Raw genomic sequence first — 25,869 nt, forward strand, 5'->3', positions numbered from 1 at the left:
GGCACTGACATTTTAACCAAAAAGGCAGAAGTTGCTGTTTTCTAGTTTGGATGGGCTTCAGATGATGAATTGAGCCTTAGTGTTTCCAGAACCAATATAACACTCCACGATCAATCATCAGTAAGGGCTATCCCCCAGAGCAAAGTAAGGAAACCAATTTATTTAACATGCAGCAGAACAAATGCATTTAGATGTATTTACAGGCTGTTTGGTATGGAGCAGGAACCTCAACCTACTGACAAGGAACACTCATTCATAGCTTAATTTCCAAAGCTTATAACAATGCATTTTCCACGCAGCAAGACTATGGCATCTTTCCATTTCATTGTACAGCACATGCAGTGCATTGCCAGGAACAGTGAGAACGCCATTCTGCAGAAAGCACTTGTGCTCTTCTGACTTCCTCAAAGTCACAGTGAGATTCACATATAGGCATCTAAAGCAGTGAAATCTGCTTCCTCAGGGAAGCAGCTGGGCAGACTTAAGTAACCTAAATACCTATGCCTACCGTGCCTGAAGTGACGAGAACATTTTCCTTGTCCTCCATCCTAGTCCATCAGTTTAAAATTGCTGCTTTCTGTAGGAATCTAAAAGATGCAACTCCCTTTTGCCTTTGTCAGGAAGCTGACAAGGCTGTGTCCTCCTGAGCTTCAGAGCAGCATACAACAAGGTCCTTGGCCAAAGCTTTGGATCCCTCCCCATCAGAGTTTCCACAATTGCCTAATATCTCTGATTCTTCAGGCCTTTAAATCCACAGAGTTTTTCATCTCTAGTATTTATTTCTCATCACAGATAAGACAACATAACTAACTCCAAGCAGTATTTGAGTTCCGTTTTTACAGCCTGTATGAATTCCAGCAGCACTCTGTCCAAGGATCCATCCTACCTGTGCTTTTGTCAGCGGTTGTTAAAAACAAACATTAAAACAATGTCTCAAAGCTATTTGAGGCACTGCTTGAGACTGAACCTTGAGAGAAAGAAGGGACTTCTGTAATCAACGTTCAGTCATTTAAACCTAGTTTCCAGTCAATTCCTTTGCCACCTGCTAGCACTGAATTCTGATGTCCAGTAAAACCATTCTCCCTCTTCTGGAGATGATTGCACTAAGCCACTTAATATAGAGAACTATTAAAACAGGGCACATGCATCGCCACAGCAGAGCCTTCTTTCCTTTCCCTGCTTGTTTTGTTCAGCCATCCTACAGCTCTACTATTTACATCTTGTATTTCACAGTTCTCATCTCAGTACTGAACTATATAACACTGCCTGCAGGAGAGGACCTGAGAGGCACTCTCTCCATCCTTGGGTTAGTGGCTGTAAGGACGCTTCTACATGCCAGGTGCTGCCCTCCACCAATGCTAAAAACAACCTTCCAGCTCCACTGCTTGGTTTTAACACCTCACCACACTTCTCCCCACACTATGGAATGCAATGAAGGCAGAAAAATAACCAGTTTAGCCATTTGCATACAAAACAGTCCTAGCTGCCCCAAATGGATACAACAGGGAGGCAGCCCACAATATAAAATAAATATATTAACTAAAGATACAGCAGTGTTACACAACACAAGAGCTGGGGTCTGCTTATACTGACCACTGGAAATGCAGCAGATGGAGGAAGCTAAGTGCCACTTCAGTGTTTAAAAAAAAAATTAAAAAAATAAAAAAAAGCATTCCCTCATGGAGCCAGCATTATTGCTTAACATGCTTAGCAGGTCCAATCTGGCACTGAGTAAAAGTCCAAGGGAGGACATGTGTAAGGGCTCTGCACTGAGGAAGCTCGGGGTAGCATCATTACCAGCATGTAGGTAACTCTGGACAACAGTACAGGAACACACTAACTTAAATCTCCTGTTGACAGGTCTCCCCTCAAAATACAGTAACTTCAAGTTTAATAGAGTGGAAGATAGAACCATTCACTTGGAGGCCAAGATAAAAGCAGCCAGCGCTACGTGTTACCAGCTGCCTTTAGTTCAAACTTGGCATAGATGTCCCAGGACCCCTTCAATGTGGGGTACAACATTCTGGACTAAAGCTACAAGCAGAGTGGGCAGGACATGTAAACAAAGCTTAACATCACCAGTGGATAGCATGTGCATCCCTCCCCCGTCACATTCATTTCAGTCCTGTGGGATCCTTTCCAGGTCCTGTCACAGTCTCTGTCAGAGTTCCAAGGTCATAAATTCCCCCACAGCTCCACTGGAGGGAACTGATCCACTTCACCAACCTCTGTGGCAAGCTGGTCTCCCAGCGTGAAGGTCAGTCTGTATCTTAGCCTCACTTTCTCCTGCAGAAAAGACAAAACCCAAGAGCAACGTAAGAATAGCCCCAGTTGTTCTGGAACAAAAAATTTCACTATCACAGCTCTAAAGAAATCACAACACTGTTGCATGCTGCAGAGGGTAGAGGGTCAAGGTAACCTGAATTATTTATCTTACATATTTAAAAATATAAAAGCTTTATTGCTTAGCATGAAACAGCAGGAGAAAAGCATGAGTGATCAGCAGTAATAGTTTGCTATACATGCAGCTAGCACCCTCTGCTCAGCTGCTCTCCAAAGAGCCTGAAGAATGATGCTGGAATAGATCAACATTTTCAAAACTGAATTATGCATAACGTGCAGGAAGACAAAACAGGTTCTGCTCTGCAAAATTCCCAGTAAGTAGCAGATGAAACCCATCTTTCAATACAGAATCTCCATGTTCTTCAAAAAGTGAAAGTTTCACTTTCACAACCTGCAAACACCTCTTTAAACAACATAAATTTTAGCTGCTACCTTAAGGCCATTTTTGCTGTAATTCTCCATCACTTTAGCGTACAGCTTTGAGGTCTACACATCATGTAGGCTACCTAAATGACTAATTGCAGGAAGGGTTTCCATAGCCATTCACACACTCCTAGCATGATGAGCAGAAAGCAAAGTATTAACCACACTGTTTCACTGGTCACAGGCATATCTCATAACATGCCGAAGGGAAGGGACAGGACCCAATCTCACACTGTTTCTTCAAGTCTGTCAGTCTGTATAGAGCCTCAACACATCAAAACTCCTTTTAGAGAACCAGTTAATTTCACATCACACTAAGCATCATTACAGCAGGGCACATCCAGTCACAAGGGATTTAAGATAAGCTCCTGAAGCAGCTCTGATTGTTCTCCTTTAAAGCTAAGCTCTATAAGACTTCTGCTCCTTTGATGGGAAAAAATGTAGTGTTTTCTCACGCTTCTCCTTGCCGAAAAAGTCTGTTGGGGAAGAGACTGTATAACAGCCCTTCTCAAGCCCTGAATTGAAACACCACTGATCTGCTACTGCAGTAACTGCTTCCGAAGGGCAAGTTAGGAATTAAGAGCTGTGCCTGCTCATTGTTTTGGTCTGAACTCCCTGAAGAATTCATCTTACATCGTATTAATCTGAAAAAATGATGAGATAAATGCCCACTCTGTTATAGTCTATCCTTCTCACCTTTGTAGGATTTGCCAAAAGCATGATTTGGGTGATGGCAGCAGGCGGCTGGATGGGATTGAATGGAGACAGCTCTGTGCCAGAGGGTGGCTGCAACTTCACTTTCATGGACTGCAAACAAACAAACAAAAAGAATGGAGTATCTCCTACCTTTGGGGACAATGGAAGATGTATGCAGAGACTGTGGAGACAACAGCAGACATCAAAGGTGAAGAGAATCAATCAGTGTGTGAGAAGGAGGAGGCAAGAGCCAGTCTACTTGCAGAACACAATAGGACCAGGCAGACCAACAAGTCAGAGTAAAAGAACTGGAGTCAGAATACCAACTGCTCCCCTTCTTTCCTGAGTGCTCTTATAGCAGAGGTTTTAATGCAAACAACTTGATGACAATGGGCAGATCGTAGCCATTTGGGTCACACTTTTCAAAACACAAATCAGCCAACCAGAATTATGTAGCTGCAGTAGCGACCAGAAAGGAACATATTCTTCAATTTAAGAAGTCTTCATGAGATTCTGATTCCCAAACACCTTAAGGATAGGTATATCCACATAACAGTCCTGTCAATGCTCTGAGCTATTACATGACCAAATACAGTTGGACTGATTTTAGATAGAAAGAAAAACAAAACATGTACTACTTGCAGTTCTTGACATGTCCTGTTTAGTGTTTTCTGCTTCTAACTACTTTTATGTTTTGGAAACAGGCAGAGCACAGACTATAGAAAGACAGAACCAGTGTTGCAACCTAAGTCCCTGAGATCATACCCATACCTCCCTGAACATGCAGATTCACACTGCTGTGGGTCTGAACTGTGCACCCCTACCTTAGGTACAGCAGCCTGCAGCACAATGTTCTTCACAGGAAGGGGTGCTGTGTTCAGCATTGAGACTACCACAACCAACACATCTGACCTTCCTGGTGGGCACTCCTTGGCAAAGTGCAAGAGGATGCGGAAGCCATTCTTGTCATAGGCTGTCACCGGGAGGGCACTGCCTGCCACAGAGCAAGAAGAGGATAGGAACACAGTTTATGCTGCAGAAAACAATCTTCAGCAGTACTGTCAATCTGACATTTGGCTGGGGTGTCTCACCATTGTTCTCCACTTTATAAACTCAGTCAGGAAGCATTGCTTTTAAAAAATGTTCAGAGAATGGTGAAAAACCTGAAGGTACTTACTAGGTTTAATAGATTCCAAGGGAACGTGGACGTTGGCCAAAGAAATTTCAGGTGCTTTCATTGGACTGTCTTGCTGCTGGAATGATGCTGGATGGATAAGAGAGCTCCCTGAGACAGCAGTGCAGCTGTTTGGGAAAGGAATTGGGGGTGTTCCTGGGGCAGTGACTGGGAGCCCAGCAGGTGCCATTAATGGAGAAGATGTGACAGTGGCTGGCAAAGTAACCCCAGGTAACACTGAGGGTGTTGCCATGCCCTGCGTGGCAGCCCTGAAAGATAGAAAAATCATGGAAAAATTAAGCTGAAAGTGAAGCAGGCATTTTAGCACAAACCCAGAGATAAGAGCAAATCACAAGGACAAAGCAGCAGCCTGGAGCCAGTAAGGTCTAATGTAAGAAGCAGAGCTACAAGAAAAAGAAATGGTGTTGGTAGGATTATGCTATGATAATTCTAATTCAGTACAAATGCAAGAGTCTCACTTTGGCAAAGAAGAGCTAGGCTAAGGTGGCCAAATGCCTTTGTACCATAGCAGCCAGTTTAACTTTACACTGCACACTTAAAATTTGTCAACAGCACGGCTGATGTACTCTACCTGGTAGTTTCTGCCTTTCACTGCTGAAGCTGAGAATGTCATACTAGTTTGTAAGAGTCCCAATCGCGCATTTCTACCAAACTAAAGTTGAATGTCTGTCTCTGAAGCTGACACTACAGAAACTTGGTTTCCTAAATGCTGAGACAAAGCGAAGTCCAGAACTTTTAGTTACCCTTTGGCTTCTTCAAGGAGTTGTCCCAATGCAGATGAGCTTAAGTACCCAGGAGCAGCTGGAATTGTCTTGGAAGGCCCCACAGGGGCAGCCAGCCCAGCAGAGAACACAAATGGTATGGAGTTTGGCGCAGGCATGCTGGGAGCAGTCTGAGAGGCTGTGAAAGCAGAAGGCAGTGTCACTGATGTTCCACATGTGGTCTGTGATATGTGATGGAGAAGAGGGTTCCCTGCAGGGTTGCAATCAACAGTCACCATCTTTGGATTGAAGAAATCCAGGTCCAGCTGCTCATTCTGCAAGAGAGCACAAGTACATGCTCTAGCTCACTGCTACCTCCTACTGTAGAGGTGGCATTGTTACAGAGGGAGAGAGATTTACCGCAAAAACAGGTGGTGAGTGGCAAGCAGCAAAGTCTGTGGCCTATGTCAGGACTACATCTGATCTGTAATTTAAGCAAAGGAAGTGCTAACATCATGGGGGACAGACTGGAAACTGAGAGAGCCATGTTCAGGGATATCTACTCCATTCAGACACAGCTAACCCAGATCTTGGGTTAAGCCAGACTTCCCCTCAGTAACAGCAACCCCTCTGCTTACATGTGATGTTTCTCTAAGGTGACAAAATGTGTCACGAGACCTCCCACAATGGCAAGCCCTCCCTTCCTACCCCTGAGAAATTCTCTCCTTGCTACCTCAAACATGCTCCACTGGTTTTTTTCTGATGCCTCCTTCCCTGCTGCAGGGGCTGGGTCATTCAAGCCTGAAAGGAAAATAACAAGTAGGTAATGAGTAGAAAATGAGTTAGGCTGTATACCGTGGCAGTTGTTTCAGTGCCAATCTACTTGATTCAGCTCTGCCACAGCCCAAAAGCCTAATGAAAGATCAAAATGGATTGCAAGTCTACACTGATGAGGAGACCAACAGAACCAGTAGCCAATCCCTTGCATGCAGCTCTTCTAATCCATCCTGATTTACAGCATCTCCTGCTATTCATATCTGGGCTTCACATGCAGGCATTCTGGAGGCTCCTTCCAACAATCCCCCTAGGGCACCTTTCTCTTTATACAGACACAAAGCCAACAGTGAAATCAGTACCAAACTGCAGCCTGCATGTCCAAGCATCCATAGAGATCAGTCTGCAATTAAACTCAATGTATTTTCATTTGAAGCCTACTCTTCAGATGAATTCATCAGAATTAAATGCTAACTCACAGACTAGTTCTTACATCCAGGATGACAAGAGTGTCTCAGAAATCCTCTGGACTTCTTAAGAAATAATAGACCTGAAAACATGCAAGACTGACCAGAATCACAGCAAGGAAATATATACCAATATAAATGTTTCGGGAATGGCACAAATTACTGTTCCCATCTTCATCACCTGAATCACCAAATGCTCTCAATCTTTCCTCTCAAACTCCACCAGAAGTGAGACCTATGGCTCACTAAGTAACCTACTGGATGAACCAAGAGCAAAAGAAATCTGGTGTGGTCAAAATATAAGGCATTTCAAGCTCTCTTTAGCCAACTCTCAGACTCACGCTGGAGGAAAGCTAACTGTCAGACAGGGATTGAATAGGCCTTTTCTAGGCTTCCCAGTGTCTTACCTAAACACAGAAGCTCCTCATCCAGCAAGGAAAGAGAATTAGCTGTGCTGCTCTGCTGAGTGGGTGCGGCTTCCACTTGGCTCAAGGAGCTGCTCCGCAATTGTGAAAATGTCTGTGGAGGTGGTGGTAGAATAGGGATTTCTGCTGAAACTGGGGCTGCTGTGGGGGCTGGTGTCAGGGTGGTGGGTGGCACTGGAGGTGTTGAGGTGCTGGTGACATCCAGTCCAGCAAGGTCAATGAGGGCATTCTTACTTCCTGTAGCAAACAGCAGATAAGCACAACTAGGAGGGAAGGCAAAATGCTCAGAGCAAGAACATCGTACAGAAGACACTATCAGAGAGATGGTTTAGGTAACATGGATATGCACTTAATTGTGGTTTATACCTCTTACAAAGGAGAAAGCCCACATGGTGTGCATCTAACCATTTACTTAAACCAACCCAGATGCTTAGGAAATTTCCATCTGAAAAGCAACACCTGTCTGCTCCAGTCACTACTTTTTCCCCAGAATTTCTTGTAGCATCATTCATAATCCTCTCAAAATCTTTTGAGCTCACAGAAGACTTCGGGAGATCCTACAGAATTACAATAAATCAAGGCCACCAGAAAGACAGAGTTGAGGGTAACATATACTGTCTGGATCTAGAATTCTCTCCATATTTTGGAGCAGACTTGTCCCAGGAAGATGTCATCAGACAGCAGTATGCATTTCCTTTACTGCTCTTCATACAGAAAGGCTGAACTGACTCCCAACCAGCAACAATGCATCCAGGTATTTCAAAGGCGAAACTGAAATGCAAAGTGGGCAACTGGCCTAAATTCATAAAAGGTACTGCTCACAAAGCCAGGACAGGACCCATACCTGGCCCTCACTCTTCTGCTCTCATCTTTTATATAAAATTATGTTCTTTTTATATTGCCACAGTAAGAGATGGGACAAAAGTGGAGACACAAATGTATGAGAACTTTCAGGCACAAAAACTATTCAGACAAAGGTTTGCTACTGATGTTATCAAAGGCTTTGATTACAAGCATTGGAGAACGCAGCATTGTTGTTCATGTCCAGAATTGTCGTGCCCTTTCTTGTTCAGAAAGTGTTGGCCAGAAGAACCATCAAGCCTACTTTACCAGAATTAATAGGAAATCCAGTCTAAAATACTTAAGATTTTAAGAGTAGAAATTAAATAGTTGGCTTCCCAGGAACTCACCTTCCACTCCTGAAATCACTCGGGGATCCACTTCACCATTGATCTCTTGCCCCTCTATTGTTTTTTTGTAGGAATTTATCACACGTGATAAGTTGTCACTGGCCTGCAGAATATCTCCTACATGAAAGACAGACAAACACAACTATCAAGACTTTAGTCACTTCGCTCCCACTAATGCTGAGAATAATCAGTTATCAGCTAAATAACTAACAAGAAAAAACACAATTGTTTAGCTACAAATTCTGTTACTGTCTGTTCTGTACCATGCTTCTCTAAGCAAGACCCTGACCTTTCTAGGTCCGTACACATTACGTACACAGTAACAGTGAAAATGACTCCAAGGTTTTGTTCCCCCACATAACTCTCTTCCCCTTTCAAGACAGTAGTCCCATATGACCATCCTTCCCCAGCCTCCCACCAATACTGTCAAGCCGTTGCCTGAATTTAAATGACAAACATAAAGAAGCAAGGACCTTGTCCTTTATCTGCTTGCTCAAAGCAAAGCTCATCCACAGCGAAGAGGCACCTTTACAGCAGTCATTCCCTTGCTCAACCCTTGAACAGTCATAGATTAAGCAGTTAAACAGCAGTTTAAGGAGAAGTGTAGCTTATTTTACCCAAGCTGCTGTCATTATCCTCCGTCTCACTGGCTAGTTTGAATAATGTCCGCCTTTTGGTTTCACACCTTTCACAGAGCTCCTGAGAAGAGAAATCATGACAAAGGGTCTCATCAAACAGGAGGCACTGTCAGCAATACCAGTGAGCACAGAACAACTTCCCAAGCATTCTCTGGAAAGCCCAGAACAGAGAAACCAGCCTCCCTTGGCTGGACATCCCAGTTGTTTTAATTTTCATCTTCTTGGTGTTCTCCCGACCTTGTAATGCTAGCTATAGGGAAAGACAAATTTTCTGCCATGTTCCACCTATCCACAGCGCTGCGAGGGACAGTTATTATCAGCAATCAGTGTGCTATAGTAGGAGCAAGAATCAGAAATTGCAGCTTCTCGATTCTGCTATGCTGCATCTCTGAAGAACAGCCATACCCGATTTCAACCATATGTGAGAGAGCTATGATCCACTGTCCCTGCAAAGCACTGAGTCCTTTGGTGAAAAGTCTTTAAAAACATGGCTATTACATAGTTATTTCCAACAAGAGCACTTGTTCCTTGCTACCGCTCTCCATTTTATTGCACTGTTTGTAATTCTTTGAAAAATTCAAAATCTGAAAAAGAACAAAGGACTGACTGCAGTATTTCTGGGAAGCAGCAGCTCAGACCCACCTTCATGAGCTCTCTATCAGCCTCTGATGAGTCCTCTTTGCTATAATGAACCAACATCTCGTTCAGCAGTTTCACATTGTTATTTACTTCCTCCAGCGTGTGCATACGTTTCGTCACTTTTTGAATCCGAGCCTCATCCTTCAGGATGCAAAAAGACATGAAAAGTAAGCTTTCCTGTGAGGTTCACAGTACAACTGTAGGTGTTATCTGTAAATCATATCAGGTAATGTCTATTTAAGGTTGAGCTAAAAAATCCAAACAAAACAAAAGAAACACACCAGAACAAAACAGTTGAACTATTAGGAGAGTCTACCCTGCCCTGGAGGCAGGGGAAGCTTGAATGGAAACATGTCAGTAATCTATACATCCTCTTCAGTCAAGAAATTATACTTTTTTTGTTTTTTTAAAGGGGTGCGGGGCAGGGAGAGGCAGAATCACAGTGAGTCATTTCCTGGACTCCAGGTTTGTAATGACTGCCCTGTGTGGATGCATCACAGCTCTGCAAACAGGAAGTTGTTTCCATGAGGCCCAGAGATGACTCAGTCTGATGACTCAGTCCTCATCAACCAGAAGTGGTACAGTGGTGTTTCCACCAAATTCTCATGTGAAAAGCCATCTAAAGTGACAAGAAAGAAATTAATTTCAACATCGCATTCAATTCTGGCACCTTTTTGCGCTGTCCCATCAGGTGCACCAACTGCAGACATTTCTGTTTTACAAACACCTCCCAGCGGTGAGCTAGGGGCAAAATTACCAAAGCATTTGTTTCACACAGAGCTGTTAAGTCATCAGATGGCACCCTTTTATGCCACTAATGACCTGGACTACCTGCAAGTTAGTAGTCTTAGAGTTTTTAAGAAAACAATAGGAGGTTGGATGTCGCTAATAGCCAGTCTCATTCAATTATCTATGGAATGGACTAACACAATGCTTCTGAAACGTGAGAAAACATATCTGCCATTCACATGATGCTGAAGCTCTCCAACAATTTCAAACCACATTTTAAAACTTGCAAAGAACACCGCTGACTGGGTTCAATCCTACAGGACTTTCTTACCTCTTTTACCATGGATTTAATAAGCTTGTTGGCCTCTTGTAAATCGTCCGGATTTTTGCTTTTCAGTAGTTTGGCTAGAAGCTGTAAGACAAGAAGGGGACACGTGGGAAACAAAGACTGGCAAAGGGAAGATGCAAGAACAAATTAAGGGAACAATCCACAGAAAAAGATATACACTTCACACTGCTTTCAGAGTCAGTGACTTCACCAGGAGTTATGTAAAGGTTTATGTTTTACACAAGTTGCTACATTCTTGCTTCTAAAGAGGACATACATGCTGCCACATATCAAGAGACTTGATATTAGACAATTATTCCTCCTTTACATGGTTTTTGGCCCTGTTTGTGAAACATACTTTGCCTGCTAGTGTTACAGCAGGACGGCACTTTAACAGCAAATTACTACGTAACTGTGACAGGTCTTAGCATAGATGGACAACGTAGTTGTGTTCAAAGCAATGAATTCTTTGAAAGCACAGAACACCTCCCCCAAAATAAAAGCTGAATTAATGTACTTTCCTTCCTTATGTGGGAATCAAATGTTGTTTCTGCATTAGAATTGGATAATATATATTTTTTTATTTCATGATCTCCGTTGTCATAGTTCTTTTTGGGAGTCTTCCTACTGTGGGAATCAAATGTTGTTTCTGCATTAGAATTGGATAATATTTTTATTTCATGAACTCTGTTGTCATAGTTCCTTTTGGGAGTCCTTCTACTTAACTTGGGGAAGAACTCTGATAGTTTACATCGCTTATCCTCTAGACAAACCTTCCCAGGAATGCACGCTCTGTATATAGGTGTATATATGTATATTTTGTCACACACATTGCAAGAAGATCCTGCACGAGATCAAACCAGAGAACAAAGCATGGTATGCCGAAGAAGCCCTGAAGAGACATCTGAAGCCTGGCATCATCCCCCCCGGAGCTCTTTGTTTAACGAAGACTTCGGAGACAATCACCATATCAATACAAGAAGAGCACCGAGACATCTTGGAAACAACAGGATGGCTACACCAGATAACACACGAATCAACAAACGTAAACTGATAAGATTGTGAACCTGGAGTACCCAGCCAATGGGGAAACAGGGCAGGGGGATGGATAAAGGGAAAAACAGGGTATAAAGATTGTCATCTTGTGTCCATAGGTGCGCTCCTGCTTGCGGGACGCCCGCCATTGCAATCGCGAATAAAATCTGCTTTATCAGAGATACCGTCCTGGCAAAAATTATTTGGATGTTTCCAACACTACTTAACTCGGGGAAGATCTCTGATAGTTTACATCACTTATCCTCTAGATGAACCTTCCCAGGAATGCACGCTCTGTATATAGGTGTATATATGTATATTTTGTCACACACATTGCAAGAATATCCTGCACAAGATCAAACCAGAGAACAAGTGATGGCATGCCTGAGGAAGCGCCTGAAGAGACATCGGAAGGCCTGGCATCATCCCCCCCCCCAGTGCTCTTTGTTTAGAAGACTGTGAACCTGGAGTACCCAGCCAGTAGGGAAACAGGGCAGGGGGATGGGTAAAAGGAAAAACAGGTATAAAGACTGTCATCTTGTGTCCATAGATGCTCCTGTTTGCGGGACGCCCGCCATTGCAATCGCAAATAAAATCTGCTTTTATCAGAGATACTGTCCTGACAAAAATTATTTGGATGTTTCCAACACTTATTCTAAACATGCATTAAGTAATTACTTTTTTGTTAGTGGTTACAACACAAGTCTTCCCTATACCTTGGATTTCTCCTCATCATCAAACACAGGGTTTTTGGGACGAGGCGGTGGTGAAGGAATCAGGATTTTGTCCACAGGAATCACAGGATCAAACATAACAATCCCTGAAAGCAGAGAGGAACCCACAGTGATTTGCAGCACAGTCAGGCCAGGCAATGCACCCTTTTATTCATGTGCTGCTGTCAAAGTGAGCAACCAGCCAAACTGCCCATTGATGCTACCACACTATTCCAACGCAAAACACAGCATCAAAAATCAGTGAGCACACTAGCTAGAAAAAAAAACAAAACATTTTCTTTGATAAAGGCCAAAACCCCAGCAACTGTTTTACTATCTCCATACTGTTCTAAGCCAGTATAATTAATAGTTCTCTGCTATTTGTCTTTTCCTCTTTCACATCAGCTGTTGAGCCACTTTGCAAAGTCCCAGACAACCTAGCTTTGTGCAGACTTGAGGGCACTACATTTTTTTCTATAACTGAGCTGAGCAGGAACACAGACAGCATTGCAAGCTGGGGTGATGAGCAGACTCCTAACCATTAGAACCATGAGTGGTAGAAGAGCCAAACTTTCTGCTTGTCCCCTTGCCAAAATTTGTGCTCTACTCCCAGAAGTTTCCATAGAACAATTTTATCAGTTTTTGAAGCCATGTGTTCCTCAATTAAGCTTCTTCCACTTTGCCTACACCATAAATTTTTATCAGTGTAAAGGTACGACTGTAAAGCAATATGGTTAAAAGAACACAAAAAGCTACAGGAATTATCTTATTTCTCTTCAAACTCGCCTTAAATCATTTAAAGAGCAGTTCCAGTACAAGAGTGGGAAGAAGGGCATGGAGACCCCTACAAATCCAAACGAAAGCATTTACAAGGTGTTTCACTAACCTAGGTGAAAATTAAATAAAAATAAAGGCCAGTCCCCAAAGTCAGTGAGTAGCTTTCTCAGTGTTTCAGGGAATTCTTCCCTTGTTCCATGTCCTCTCAAGTCTGCTCATATCATTAAAAGTTTTTATGTCTTGTGCCACTCCTGCATACAGGCACAGGCTAAGAAGAACACATGAATGAGCAGCTGACCTCCTACCTTGTCGTTTCAGCATGTAGTAGGCATCTTTGATTTTATATTCTTCTGGTAGTGCCACTGTCCAGCTATACAGCAATTCAATGACTTTGGTCTTCACTTTCTCTGAGACCCGATCTCCTAGGTACTAAGAGTGAGAAAAAGATGAAGACTCTCCACATTCTTAGTTTCTTTTTAAGAAGAAAGCCCAAACCCAGACAACAGCGGGAGTTCAGTGATACACACTGAAGTATATAACCAAAGATGTAAAACACCATATTGGGATGAAAAAATATTTCTCTAATTTTTCTGAAGTAACTGTGAATAAAGTCTTTGTGATTTGTGATCTTTGCAAAAGAAAGAACAGATATTCTGTTAGTTTCAAAATTTTGCTATTTAAAAATTATTCAAATGCAGATACTGCACCTTCCCCACTGTCTTTATTGGGAAGAATTTTGCAATACTTCACTGTATTAACTATGCCTTGGGGTGTCTCCATCTATCTTTTGCCACTTTAAACCAATCATGGATACTGAAGAGAGCCTTGGCACTCTGTATGACAAACTGGCAAATTGTAAGTGAGATTACAACTCTGAGGTTGATGCCAAATCTGATGTTCTAACTCCTGCATCACTGATGTTGGGGTGATCCCTCCCTGTCCTAGAAATATAAAATTAAACAAAGAAAACAAGGAAAAATCACCAAGCAGTTGATGGCTCAATGCTTCATGTAACACAAGGGCTTTCATAACAGTACAAGGGTTACACATTACTAGTAAATAAGCACAGCTTACTGAGAAAAGCAATAAGAAGAGCACACAAAAAGATTAGCAAACAAATGCTCGTTGAATATACACTAATGAAATAAATGAAGCAGACAGAAACATTCTGGAGGTTGCCTGCTGCTCATGAAGGCCAGACAATAAGTAAATGCAGCAGCAAGACTCAGGGACTAACCTTTGGAGACACAACTTTTATTAATTCATTCAAAAAGCGAAACTTTCCTACTTCATTATGAAATCTTCTCCCACAATTTTTCATACAGGCTTCCAGCACCTGCATTCAAGTAACAGAAACAAGAGCTGAAGCAAACACAAAAGCTCTACAGTAACAGCACATGTGTTCTGCTTATGGGGGAGCTGAAGGAATCCCGTCAGTGGCCTACAGGCATGAACCCCCAATCTTTAGGTGACACACCAAGAAGGGCTGCAGCAACTCTCCCACTCCCAGCAATGTATTTATGAGTCAATTACCTCCCTATTAGAGTTCACAACAAGAAACACAAGCCTTACCTGAGAATAACAAAAGAAAGCAGCTGAAACATACAAAGACTTGTCTGTAGCTACTAACTAATATGGACACTTCAGTTTGGCAAGCATGCTCCCTCCCAACAGAGAAGAAGGGAATCCAGCCCCAGAATTAGCCCCAGCTGACCTCACTAACACACACTGTGCTTCTTTTAAACTCTGCATGGAAGACGCCAAATGATGTGTAACTGGATTGGAGAGAGGTGGCAAGGACTACTTACTGTCAAGGCTTGGACTGCCTCCCATTCCTGCGGTGACTGGATCTTATGAGCCAGGAGTCTCACAGCTATCTGCGGCCTGAAACAAGGCAGGTGTTCATTACAAACAAAGCAGGCAAAGACAGCAAGGGATTTTCAGGCTTTCACAAACACTGCTGTTTAAATGCGAAGTTTTTCATATGATTAAAATAAACATCATTCAGTACTTTTAGGCTAACAAAAAATCTTCAGGGCATCTCTGTAAGCCTGGTTGTTTGCATGCGTAAAAGGAAGTAAGGCTGGTAGTCTGAAAGCAATTCCAGATTCCTCCCTGGGATGGGCCAAACAACACCCAAGTACAGTGCCCAAGCCCAGGAAATCACATCATTACTCAATGCATTAATTTCCTTTTTCCAGAAGAAAACATCTTCCTTAGCTCACAGGAATGCTGTGACCCAGGTTTCCTCAGTTAAGTCCTGTACAGATTTTAATGATGTGAAGCACTAGGAGTTATAACCCCATTTTACAGACTGCAAACTAGGACAAGTTTGGCTGGATGAGAACCCTGCAGCAGCAGAGGCTGACAAGAGGCAGATTTGGGATTCACTTTTCCTAGTGCTCAGTTTGCACGTAAACCATGCTGCTCTTCACATAAGAAAAAGCAAACTTTGCAGCACGTTTTTTCTTTTGATGCCAATCTCCTCTGCAATATCAGTATATATAGGAAGGCCAATATGAAACTCTAAGGATCAAATGACATGTTCTAAATTGCATACATTTAATTACTAAGTCTAAAGAGGGTCAGGACACTCACCCTTCAAGCTCTTTGTTGATCTGGTCACAGAATCCAATGATATATTCCCAGTCTTCTTGCCTGTTAGATGGGTTAGTGGCTTTATCTTTGGCAAGGGAAAGAGAAGAAGTTACAGCTCAAGAAAAAAAAGAAACAGTGTAAAAGGTCACATACTTCCTAGAGAAAAGCCTTTGACATCTGTTACCAACTATAAAATGAAGATAGAAAGTTCACGTATGCTACTTCTGTTCAGGAGAAAGGATACATCCAAACTGAGGCACTCAAAAAACCATCGAGAATCAGATTTCCAAAAAGACAGATGCCAAACATGAAATACTTTGAAACATGCAATTTCCATATTGTAAATGAGAGTATAAAAGAAAATATTCGAACTCACACAACTTCCCTCTGCCTGAAATGATATTTGGTTATAGCATTAAACTCTTTAGAGGCTAAACTCTTTATTTTTTATATGGGAAATTGTTTCTGTATTTCCTGGGAGTTTTGTAGCAGCAAGAGCTGGCAGATTAGATGTTTAATCTCTGTCATTTAGCTCAGACACTTGTTTTAGAGCATCACTGATCAGTTAGATGCCTCAGCATTTCTTCTGGGAACAATGAATTGAAATTTATTATTATACATTGAGTTGTTCTTGCAAGTAATGAACACCACTGCCTGTGCCTGATAGGGAATTTAAATCCTGGATGCCCAGAGAGATGCTGCACTGTGAGATGTGCTACTGACAGATCCTCCCTCAAACACCAGCATCACTCATATCGCATTGGCTGCAGAAACCTGAGGCTATCAGCACATTTTTTGTTATGAAAGCATTTTCTCCAGGAGTTTTACTTGGCTCCGATAGACCAATGAATTTACAGCAGACAAGATTCCCACGTTAATCTGATTTTCCAGATGAGATTACTAGACACAGATTTTTCTTCCCTGTAAGAAAAACAATGCACTGTGCTACCTAATGGCTAATGTTTAAGAAGCACTTCTCAAAATTTGAATACAATGCAAAAAGATACAGAAGAGAACGCATTACTTGGCCAAATAGTATAGAGCACAGGATAAAATACAGGCAATTGTTTGAAACATGTGACACTTAAACCTTATTACAGCACTCACAGCTGCAGAGCGCTCTGGAAGCATTGCAAAAAACAGAGCCTTGCAACAATCTTAAGTATTTTCATGCAAATCAAATAGCATTGTGTTCTAAAGTAGTTCTGCTGCTCTGCAGGCCGAGATGAAAGAAGCACGGCTCTTGGCTGGAGCTACAAGAATTCGTTTATTAAATACAGGAAGAGCACAAACAAGCAAATGAAGTCTTTTTGTCGGTTGTGCATCCCAGAATAAGGAGAAGGATCTGCTGAAGATAGGAAAACGTAAGCAATGTTTTCCTGTCAAGCTCAAATTTCAAAGTTGTTCAAACATTTCCAAAGATTTCTTGGAATGATCCTTGATTGTTCTGCACACTTCAATTGGATTCAGATTCTTTTCATTTCTTGCACATAATGACAGGAAATTCCCAGGAGGGAGGCACTGCTCAAGAGAGGCTGCATTCCACAGAAAGCAGCTCCTGATTTCTAACACTCATAAAATCTCCATGTGTAACTGCAGTTCATAAAAGTTAATCTTCCTGACCAGCAGCTTTGCCCTGGCTCTGAGGATGAATGTGCTCGCACACAAACAGCAAATGGCAAATACCTTTATTGATGTGCTCACTGATCTCAGAACAAGCCACACTAACACAGACTCATAGAATCACCAAGGTTTGAAAATACCTCCACGATCACCCAATCCAACCATTCACCTAGCACCAGTATTCCCCCACTCAACCACGTCCCTCAGGACAACATCTCCACCCTCAGGACAACATCTCCACGCTTCTTGAACGCCCCCAGGGACAGGGACTCCCCCACTCCCTGGGCAGCCCATTCCAGCACCTGAGCGCTCCCTCAGAGAAGTATTTCCTGACGTCCAACCTGAACCTGGCACAACGTCAGGCCGTTCCCTCCCGTCCCATCGCTGTTACACGGGAGAAGACGCCGAACTCCACCTCACCACAACCTCCCTGCAGGCACTCGTACAGAGCGATAAGGTCACCCCTGAGCCTCCTCTTCTTCACACGACACGATCCCAGCTCCCTCAGCTTCCCTCCAGAGGATTTCTGTTCCACACCCTCCTCAGCTCTGTTGCCCTTCTCTGGACGCGCTCAGGGCCTCCATGTCTTTGCTGTAGCGAGCGGCCCACCGCTGAGCGCAGTACTCGAGGTGCGGCCTCACCAGCGCTGGGAGCATCCCAAGCAAGCCAGTTTTCCTTGCTTACCCTTTTCAGCATGTCCCCATATGAAGCTGCATTACGTTAATGAAGAAATAATCTAAAATCCTCTATTTTTATGTGGAAAACTTAAAACCTAGGCCCATGGCAATACAAGAAGAAAAAAAAAAAGAAAAAAGAAATTAAAAAAAAATTGGAATATGTTATCCATCTGCATCTATTATATACCTGCACTGCCTAAGCCTGACATGAATGTGATACAGTAAGTTTCCTTTAGGAAGGAGCAGAACAGGCAGCACTCAAGTCAAAGGATCCAGCTGGGCTCACACAACCAATGTTGTTTTCTAACCTCCTCTTTTATTTCAACTTAGTGCAAAGAAAGAGCATGCAGGCAGGAATAGAACACAAAGGATCACCTTCACTCACCCCACTGCCTGAAATGAGACTGAAGATGAAGATGCAAGATAATCGCAGACCAAAGCGCAGCACTAGAACACAAGGGTGATGTTACTTCATGGATTTGTGCATCTACCCCATGAGAAAGACAGGGCAGCTGGAAGGCTGAATAGCATTTTTACTGCATTTGGCATCTTCCTGTGACTGGGAAGCTGCTGTGCTGCAGAGAGCTCTTGCCCTGTCTTTGTATGAAGGGCACAGCAGGTGCACACACCCCTCAAGTTTAGTGTTACACACAGTACATCTTACTGATAGTTACAAAAAAAATAACCTCAGAAGGCCCAGTGAGAGCACTCAGATGCACAGCCTCTGCACCCTGCTCTCCTCATCTGCACGGTTGCTCTGGTAATTTATTTACAAGCAATCTGCACTTCCTCACTGTGGGAGGAGCTGTGCGATCACACCAGAACAAATCATGGTAGCAGTGACCAGGCATAAACGTTTCACCTTAGATGAGAGAGCAATGCTCAAGCGTTTAACACCATGGGTTACTGAAACAGAAGCAGGCAACAGTGCTTGCAGCGAGGAAGTGCTTTGCAGTGCTGCCCTCAGCATGTTCTCCAGTGACAGAGCTCCACTGACCACACAAGCAGGATGTTATCCTCTCTCTCAACTTCCACAACTAAAAATAAAAACAAAAAGCAGCCTAAGAGCTTTCCAGGCTGCACAATCTAAAATATCCTTCCTACTACAAATATTTCCATACACATACTGAATTTGGTGAGTCAGTCCTGCTCAGAGGAAGATTAAAGGGAAGGGATGTGGGCGTTCCTTCACGTGTCTCACTGGCTACCATTAAAAAAAGAGATATTAACAAACTGTGGGAGCTCAGAGAAGGAGTGGAACAACGAGGGGACAGAAGGCGTTGAGCTAAAACAAGAACTGAGACTGAAAACATCCTGTAGCCGATAACTGCTGTAAGAAATGATAACACCGCGCACTGAATTAAATTTCATATAAACGAACCAAAACGGAACAAGAATTATTGGATCTTAACAGAACCACGGCTCAAAAACCACAACAGCTTTTACGTTCTGAAGCGTTTACGGGAAACACAAGATCGCTAAGACTGGAAAAGACCATTAAAGGCCACTGAGCCTAACCGCCGCCCCGTCCCGCGGCAGTCGCAGCCCCCGCTGCCGCACGGCGCCGTCACTGCGGGCACCGGCAAAGGACGGAGGCAGCAGCGCCAGGCCCTGCGCCGGGAACACCGGCAAGACAACCCCGGCCGGCCGGCCCACGCGGGGCCCTGCAGCCGCACAGCGCGACGCCGTTACCAAATCATTTTCCCTAACAACGGATTTTTAAACACCGCAGTCTGCAGCCTTCCCACGGGCACGGCGGGCATCCGCAGCTCCTCCCCGCCCCCGCAGCGCTGCCGGGCGCAGAGCGCGGCCGGGCCGCTCGGAAACACGGCCGTACAGCGCAGAAACGCAATTTGCGTGGGAACCGCCGCAGCTCCGCCGGGGGGAGCCGGGCCGACAGAGCCGTGCGGGGGGAGAGGCGAGAGCAGGGGGAGACGGGAAGCGGCCTCCGAGTAAAGGCACCGGGAGCGGCGAGGACGGGGCTGAGAGGGAGAGGGTGGAGAAAAGAGGGGCTGGAGGGCTCGAGCCCGCGCTACTCACTCAGCCACGACTCCAAGCTCTCCCCTTCCGCCTCCGCCATGATGCCGCCCCGCCCCGCCCCGCCCCGCCGGCGCGAGAGCCGAGCGCGCGCTCCCCGCCGGGCCGCCCTCGTTCCGCTCTGCGTCAGGAGGGCTTCGGTGCCGCGCGAGGTAACTCCGAACTTCCGGTGTTCGAATCCCGCGGCCGCCCGCGGCACCGGGAGGAAACGTCCCGCGTCTCGCGCTCCATGTTCTTTTTGAGCTGAACGCGGCTTTTTGGAGCGGTTTTTTTTTTTCTTCTCTTTCCTGCAGGCGTGGCCGGACCGCCTCCGCCCCCGTCCTGCGCGCTCCACAAGATGGCGGCGCCCACGGCGGCGGGGCTGCGCCCGCGTCTGCGAGCGTGGCTGCCGCGGTAAGTGCGGCCGGGCCGGGAGCGACGCTCAGTGCGGTGATGTCGGTAACGGCGGCGTGAGGCGCGGGGCTGCCTGCAGGCGGGCTGCGGGGTGGGAGCTGACGGCCGGCTGAACGCGGGCGGCAGGTGCCCAGGAGGGCGATGGCTTCGTGGCTTGTATGAGAAGCGGCTCGGCCGGCAGCAGCGGGGACGTGAGCATCCCAGCGGCTCAGCGCTGGTGAGGCCGCACCTCGAGTACTGCGCTCAGCGGTGGGCCGCTCGCTACAGCAAAGACATGGAGGCCCTGAGCGCGTCCAGAGAAGGGCAACAGAGCTGAGGAGGGTGTGGAACAGAAATCCTCTGGAGGGAAGCTGAGGGAGCTGGGATCGTGTCGTGTGAAGAAGAGGAGGCTCAGGGGTGACCTTATCGCTCTGTACGAGTGCCTGCAGGGAGGTTGTGGTGAGGTGGAGTTCGGCGTCTTCTCCCGTGTAACAGCGATGGGACGGGAGGGAACGGCCTGACGTTGTGCCAGGTTCAGGTTGGACGTCAGGAAATACTTCTCTGAGGGAGCGCTCAGGTGCTGGAATGGGCTGCCCAGGGAGTGGGGGAGTCCCTGTCCCTGGGGGCGTTCAAGAAGCGTGGAGATGTTGTCCTGAGGGACGTGGTTACTAATTATGGATGACAGTGGGGATGGGTTGGGGTTGGACTTACTGATCTTAATGGTCTTCTTCCAGCCTTAATGATCCTGTGATTACTGTGCAGCTGTGTCAGGGCATAGGTACTTCTGCACTGCTTTTGCTCTTCACCAAAGCATACCTGAAATGCAGATTCCTGCTGCGAAATACATACCTGTGATTCTATTCTAATATTCTTCTTCATTTCCCCCCCCCCCCCCCAGCCCACTATCACTAATGTATTTATGCAAACAATCTGGACCCCAACATATTGCAGCTGCTGGCTGTGAGCCCTCAGCACTTTTCTCTCCAGTAGGAGTGAGGTACAGCCATTGCTGCAGAGCAGTGCTGACCTGATAGGTGCGTTGTGCTTTGCTTTTGTTACACTGATTTGTTCCAGCGTTCAGCTCAGTGATTGTTCAGCTCAGTGATTGTCAGCGTGCAGCTTCCTGAGCTGCAGTGCTAGGCTCCTATTCAGTTTGCTGTTTGTGGTGCAGGGATTGTTTTGCAGCAGCAGTGTGGCCCTTGTATGTTAATTAGTGTCTACAAGTCTGCTGTTGCAAGTGAATAAGTGATGAAGGTGGAGGCACCTCTCACATCTGATAGGGATGTGTTCTCATGGCTGTCCTGCTCCCATCTGGAACATATCAGGTGTTGATTTACAACCTTCCTTCTTATCTTGTTCTTTTCAGGTTGGTACAGGTGAGATGGAGTCGCTACAACCCCAGCTTTCTAGAGCCAGAAGTGAATAAAGAATTGTATCAGAAACCTTTTAATGAGCTGTCTGAAGAGGAAAAGGAAAAGCAAGAGCTTAAGGCTGTTCGTCCCATAAAAGCAGCTCCTCCCAGTATCTCCAGCTCCGTTTTCAGCGACCCTATGATCAGGTCAGAGGAAGCATCATCTCTGTTACAGCTAGGTCCTGTGCAGCCAGATACTTGGGAGCTGGACTATCCTTCTTGGCCTTTTCTTGCTGTGCTTGCTGCACGTTGCTTTCTGTAACAGCACAATCTCTTTATTTGGGTTAATCTTTTCCCACAAAGCCAGTCTATTGACTGATAATGATTAGAGATAATTTAAGCAGATCTAGCAGCGCCCAGACTTAAGCATGTGAAAAACACAAGGGTGGGGACCCTTATTTCTGCAAATGATGAACTGAGAATTTAAATCAGATTGCACTGGGCTTTGTGTTCACAGTAAATTCACCAATATGATGATGAAGGATGGAAATAAAGTGCTGGCCAGAAGCCTCATGGCTCAGGTGAGTGCTCATGCTTCTTCCTTCTAACTCTCTTAAAGCCTTATCTTCTGTATGCTTTCCAATGAAGGGCCACAAATGTGTCACTTGTATGACACGTTTTCAACCCCTGCTCTGACCTACAATAATTGGTATTAGTTGGTGTTGTTCCAGCTCTTAAAATGGGGACATGTGTTGCCCAAACTGCTAATTACATAGGCTGTGGGATCCTGAGCACCAAGCTTTGGAGGGGAAAATGCTTCATGCACACAGATCCATATTGCTGTCTCTGCTTTTTCCCGTCCTCCCTTGGCACCTGTCCCAAGTTATGCTACTTGACCTCCTCACCTCAAATGCAATGTCTAATGAAGATACTGAGAATCTGGAAGAAAGTGAAGTAAAATTATTTGAGTAAGAGAATCCCTGATGTCCCTGTTACCTGTAGGACTGAAAAACCAGCTGTAGGTTCAAATGTATATGGAATTCTTGAAAAAGTGGTCTAATTTCATGGGATAATCCATCTGTTCTGCCCATCTCCTTTCTTGACTTTTTCTCAAGACTTTAGAGAACATTAAGAGGAAGCAACTGGAAAAGTACCACAGAGCTCCAGATGATGAGAAGGAGACAGTTGAATGCAACCCTTATGTCATTTTCCACCAGGCTCTGAAAAACTGCCAGCCTATCATTGGACTCAGCAACATCACGAGAGGTGGCAAAACCTACCAGGTGAAATGAGGGGGTCTTCAGCACATCTGGTCAGGGGAGAATTAGCTAGGGAAGCAAATGTGCTGGTGGCTACCCCTTCAGTTCAGCCATTCCTCTTCCCCAGGAAGAAAAACAGTTTGCAATCTGGATTAAAACAACACCTAAAAACCCTATCCAGGATTACACCTCTGGCCTGTGAGCATGGTAATTTCTGAGGAAGACAGGCTGAGGGAGCTGGGCTTGTTCAGCCTGGAGAAAAGAAGGCTGCGGGGTGACTCATTGCAGCCTTTCAGTACCTAAAGGGAGCCTACAAACAGGAGGGGAATCAACTCTTTGAAAGGGTAGATAACAGCACGACAAGGGGAAATGGTTTTAAGTTGAGGGAGGGAAGATTTAGGTTGGATGTCAGGGGGAAGTTCTTTACTATGAGAGAGTGGTGAGGTGCTGGAACAGCTGCCCAGAGAGGTTGAGGATGCCCTGTCCCTAGAGGTGTTCAAGGCCAGATTGAATGGGGCCCTGGGCAGCCTGGTCTACCACTAAACAGGGAGGTTGGTGGCCCTGCATGTGGCAGGGGGGTTGGAGATTCATGATCCTTGAGGTCCCTTCCACTCCGGGCCATTCTGTGATTCCCTTAGAGGCATCACTCTATTTCTCTGACTAGATAAGAAGTAGGATATTGTTGTGATTTAACCCAGCAGATAGCTAAAAGTACCACACAATGATTCCTTACCCACCCTCCCCCCCTTCCCACCCCAGTGAGACTGGGGAGAGAATTAGGACAAAATGCAGTGGAATTTGTGGGTTGAGATGAAGACTATTTACTAAGGAAAAAAAAAAAGTGAAAGAAAATAACAGTACTTATACATACATACATTGATATAGATATATGTATATGTATATACATATACAGACAAAAACAAGTGATACACAAAAGCAATTGCTCACCACCCAATGACCAATGCCCAGCCAGTCCCCAAGCAGCAGCCTCTGCCTGGCTAACTCTTCCCCTATATTTGCATGATGTCATATGGTATGGAATACCTCTTTGTTCAGTTTGGATCAGCTGCCCTGGGCCTGTCTCTTCTCAGTCTCCTTGCTGGCAGAGCAATACAAGAAGCTGAGGAGCAGGAATGTCCTTGGAACTACCCAGTATTAGGTATAAACAATGGTGGGTTATCAGTTTCATTTTTCTTCTAATGCCAAACATACTGAAGACTTTGAGAAAACCTGATTTCTGTCCCAGTGGAACTAAGACAGATATGCAGCAAACATTGCCTAAGGAGTCAGAGATCAGTGGAAGGCAGCAAAAGAATCAGCATGCTGGTGCTAGCAGTCCCACCCTCTTTGCTACATCATGGCACTTGAGTAGAAGCCCCAGAGCTCTGACTTGGGTCACTGTAGCAGAAGAGATCAACCAGATAACTGTCCCTCTCTGTGCAGTAACTGTTCTGGTTTAAATGTGTCCCAGGTCCCGGTGCCTTTGAAGGACAACCGGAAGCGCTTCTTGGCCATGAAGTGGTTAATCACTGAGTGCAGGGAGAACAAGCACCGCCGGACGCTGATGCCTGAGAAGCTCTCTGAGGAGCTGATCCAGGCCTTCAACAACGAAGGACCCATCATCAAGAAGAAGCATGTGCTGCACAAGATGGCAGAGGCCAACCGGGCTTATGCCCACTTCCGCTGGTGGTAGGGCCTCTGCATGGACGCACACGCTGCAGAGCTCTGTCACTGCTCTCAGGCCTGGGGAGCGGAGTCCCAGGGCCACCTGCTCGAGAGAAGCTGGGGATTAGAGGGAAAGGTGGAAAATCCCTTCTGGACAGCTTCTGAACTAAGCCAAGGAAAGTTTCCCTAGTCCCCATACAGTTCATTTGCTTTGTGCTTATCTGGATGGGAAAAGGGGGAATCTGAAATAGTTACTGATCCTTGCACGGATATGCTAGTTTTTCATAACCGCTTTCCTGTGAAGACAAGCTTTAGATGCAACACTGTACAAAATAATCTATTCCACTTACATGTTTCCTAGGGACTTTTAAATCTCTGCTCTTGCAGCAACATTTTTCTCTTTCTGGCTGCATAAATAGGAAAGAGCAGATCTGGAGGTTTTTTTTCCTTACCATAACTAGCCTTGACTTTCAGTTCTAGTCATCAGCAACATTGTCTGTATGGATGTCAGGGAGATGTTAACAGGAAAAAAATAATATCAATGCTTTATGGGGAAGGTTTCTCGATTCCAGACCTTTGTCTGTTGCTTCAATCTCACACTGTTCTTTCCAGCTTCTCTGGTTGTGTGAACCCCCTCCCCTCTGTCACTCTATTCTTGAGGAAATAATTAATATCACAACCTTCTTGCCTCAGTCAGGAGCAACTTTTAAGCATTGCTTACATTCTTAACAGCTGCTCAGAGAGAAAGCAGGGCACATGTTAGTGGAAAAGTTTTATTACAAAAAACACCCAATAGACTATTTTGTTTTCTTTCTTTCTTCCTTTCCCATTCTTATTCTCATAAGAAACATAACATACTCAAACCTTAATAGATTTTGAAAAAACCCAGAACAGTTATTGTATAAAACTTGTTTCTAGCTACATGTGCTTGAGAACCCTTATCCTGCTGGAAGCTGCCAGCAGATATTGGTAGCTAATAACCCATAGTCATACACCCCTGCAGATACTGCCAGTCTGCTGGAAGTAATCAGTGAAAAGCAGCAATTTGGTGAGCTATTTGTGATGTATCTGACCACAGTATTTTCTGTAACTTTTCCGAAACAACCTGGTTTGAAACTGTGAGCTGTGAAATATTTCCCTTTTGCCTCCCTCAGCAGTGTTGGCTCTTGGGTCAACCAGCATGCTCTCAGCTTTCCTTAACACTTGTATAAAAT

General features: G+C 44.8%; 2 protein-coding genes across 5 annotated transcripts; one reads left to right on the forward strand and one right to left on the reverse strand.

Annotated features, from left to right (window-relative positions):
- Window positions 1-121: 121 nt before the first annotated feature.
- On the reverse strand, window positions 122-20,134 carry GGA3 (golgi associated, gamma adaptin ear containing, ARF binding protein 3). 4 transcript variants are annotated; one of them, XM_031598619.2, is made up of 17 exons: window positions 20,012-20,134; window positions 15,672-15,756; window positions 14,882-14,957; window positions 14,311-14,409; window positions 13,379-13,502; window positions 12,300-12,403; window positions 10,552-10,632; window positions 9,495-9,632; window positions 8,832-8,913; window positions 8,215-8,331; window positions 7,007-7,261; window positions 6,092-6,159; window positions 5,401-5,693; window positions 4,640-4,905; window positions 4,287-4,456; window positions 3,463-3,573; window positions 122-2,286 (listed from the first exon to the last, which is right to left on the reverse strand). In XM_031598619.2, the coding sequence occupies exons 1-17, from the start codon at window positions 20,049-20,051 to the stop codon at window positions 2,176-2,178; spliced, it is 2,220 nt and encodes a 739-aa protein (XP_031454479.2). In that variant the 5' UTR covers window positions 20,052-20,134; the 3' UTR covers window positions 122-2,175. The 4 variants fall into 4 exon arrangements, with proteins under 4 accessions (XP_031454479.2, XP_031454481.2, XP_031454480.2 ...); XM_031598621.2 differs by having other exon boundaries at window positions 15,672-15,731; window positions 20,012-20,064; XM_031598620.2 differs by lacking the exon at window positions 14,311-14,409.
- On the forward strand, window positions 20,128-25,085 carry MRPS7 (mitochondrial ribosomal protein S7). Its single transcript, XM_031598625.2, has 6 exons — window positions 20,128-20,160; window positions 20,302-20,401; window positions 21,747-21,938; window positions 22,249-22,312; window positions 22,847-23,014; window positions 24,462-25,085. The coding sequence occupies exons 2-6, from the start codon at window positions 20,346-20,348 to the stop codon at window positions 24,681-24,683; spliced, it is 702 nt and encodes a 233-aa protein (XP_031454485.2). The 5' UTR covers window positions 20,128-20,160; window positions 20,302-20,345; the 3' UTR covers window positions 24,684-25,085.
- The last annotated feature ends 784 nt before the right edge of the window (window positions 25,086-25,869 follow it).

The sequence above is a fragment of the Phasianus colchicus genome, chromosome 20, assembly GCF_987193195.1.
Source record: "Phasianus colchicus chromosome 20, bPhaCol1.hap1.1, whole genome shotgun sequence".
NCBI lineage: Eukaryota > Metazoa > Chordata > Aves > Galliformes > Phasianidae > Phasianus > Phasianus colchicus.

What these genes read in the sequence shown, in the direction of transcription:
- GGA3 (XM_031598619.2), bottom strand. Translation starts at nt 20,051, where the DNA reads ATGGCGGAGGCGGAAGGGGAGAGCTTGGAGTCGTGGCTGA. An exon ending in GGATAATGACAGCAGCTTGG is followed by an intron (nt 8,332 to 8,831) that starts GTAAAATAAGCT and finishes TCTTTCATGTAG; the next exon opens with GAGATATTCTGCAGGCCAGT. An exon ending in TTTTGGCAAATCCTACAAAG is followed by an intron (nt 2,287 to 3,462) that starts GTGAGAAGGATA and finishes TCTTTTCTGCAG; the next exon opens with GAGAAAGTGAGGCTAAGATA.
- MRPS7 (XM_031598625.2), top strand. Translation starts at nt 20,346, where the DNA reads ATGGCGGCGCCCACGGCGGCGGGGCTGCGCCCGCGTCTGCGAGCGTGG. An exon ending in CTGCGAGCGTGGCTGCCGCG is followed by an intron (nt 20,402 to 21,746) that starts GTAAGTGCGGCC and finishes TGTTCTTTTCAG; the next exon opens with GTTGGTACAGGTGAGATGGA. An exon ending in CCAGAAGCCTCATGGCTCAG is followed by an intron (nt 22,313 to 22,846) that starts GTGAGTGCTCAT and finishes CTTTTTCTCAAG; the next exon opens with ACTTTAGAGAACATTAAGAG.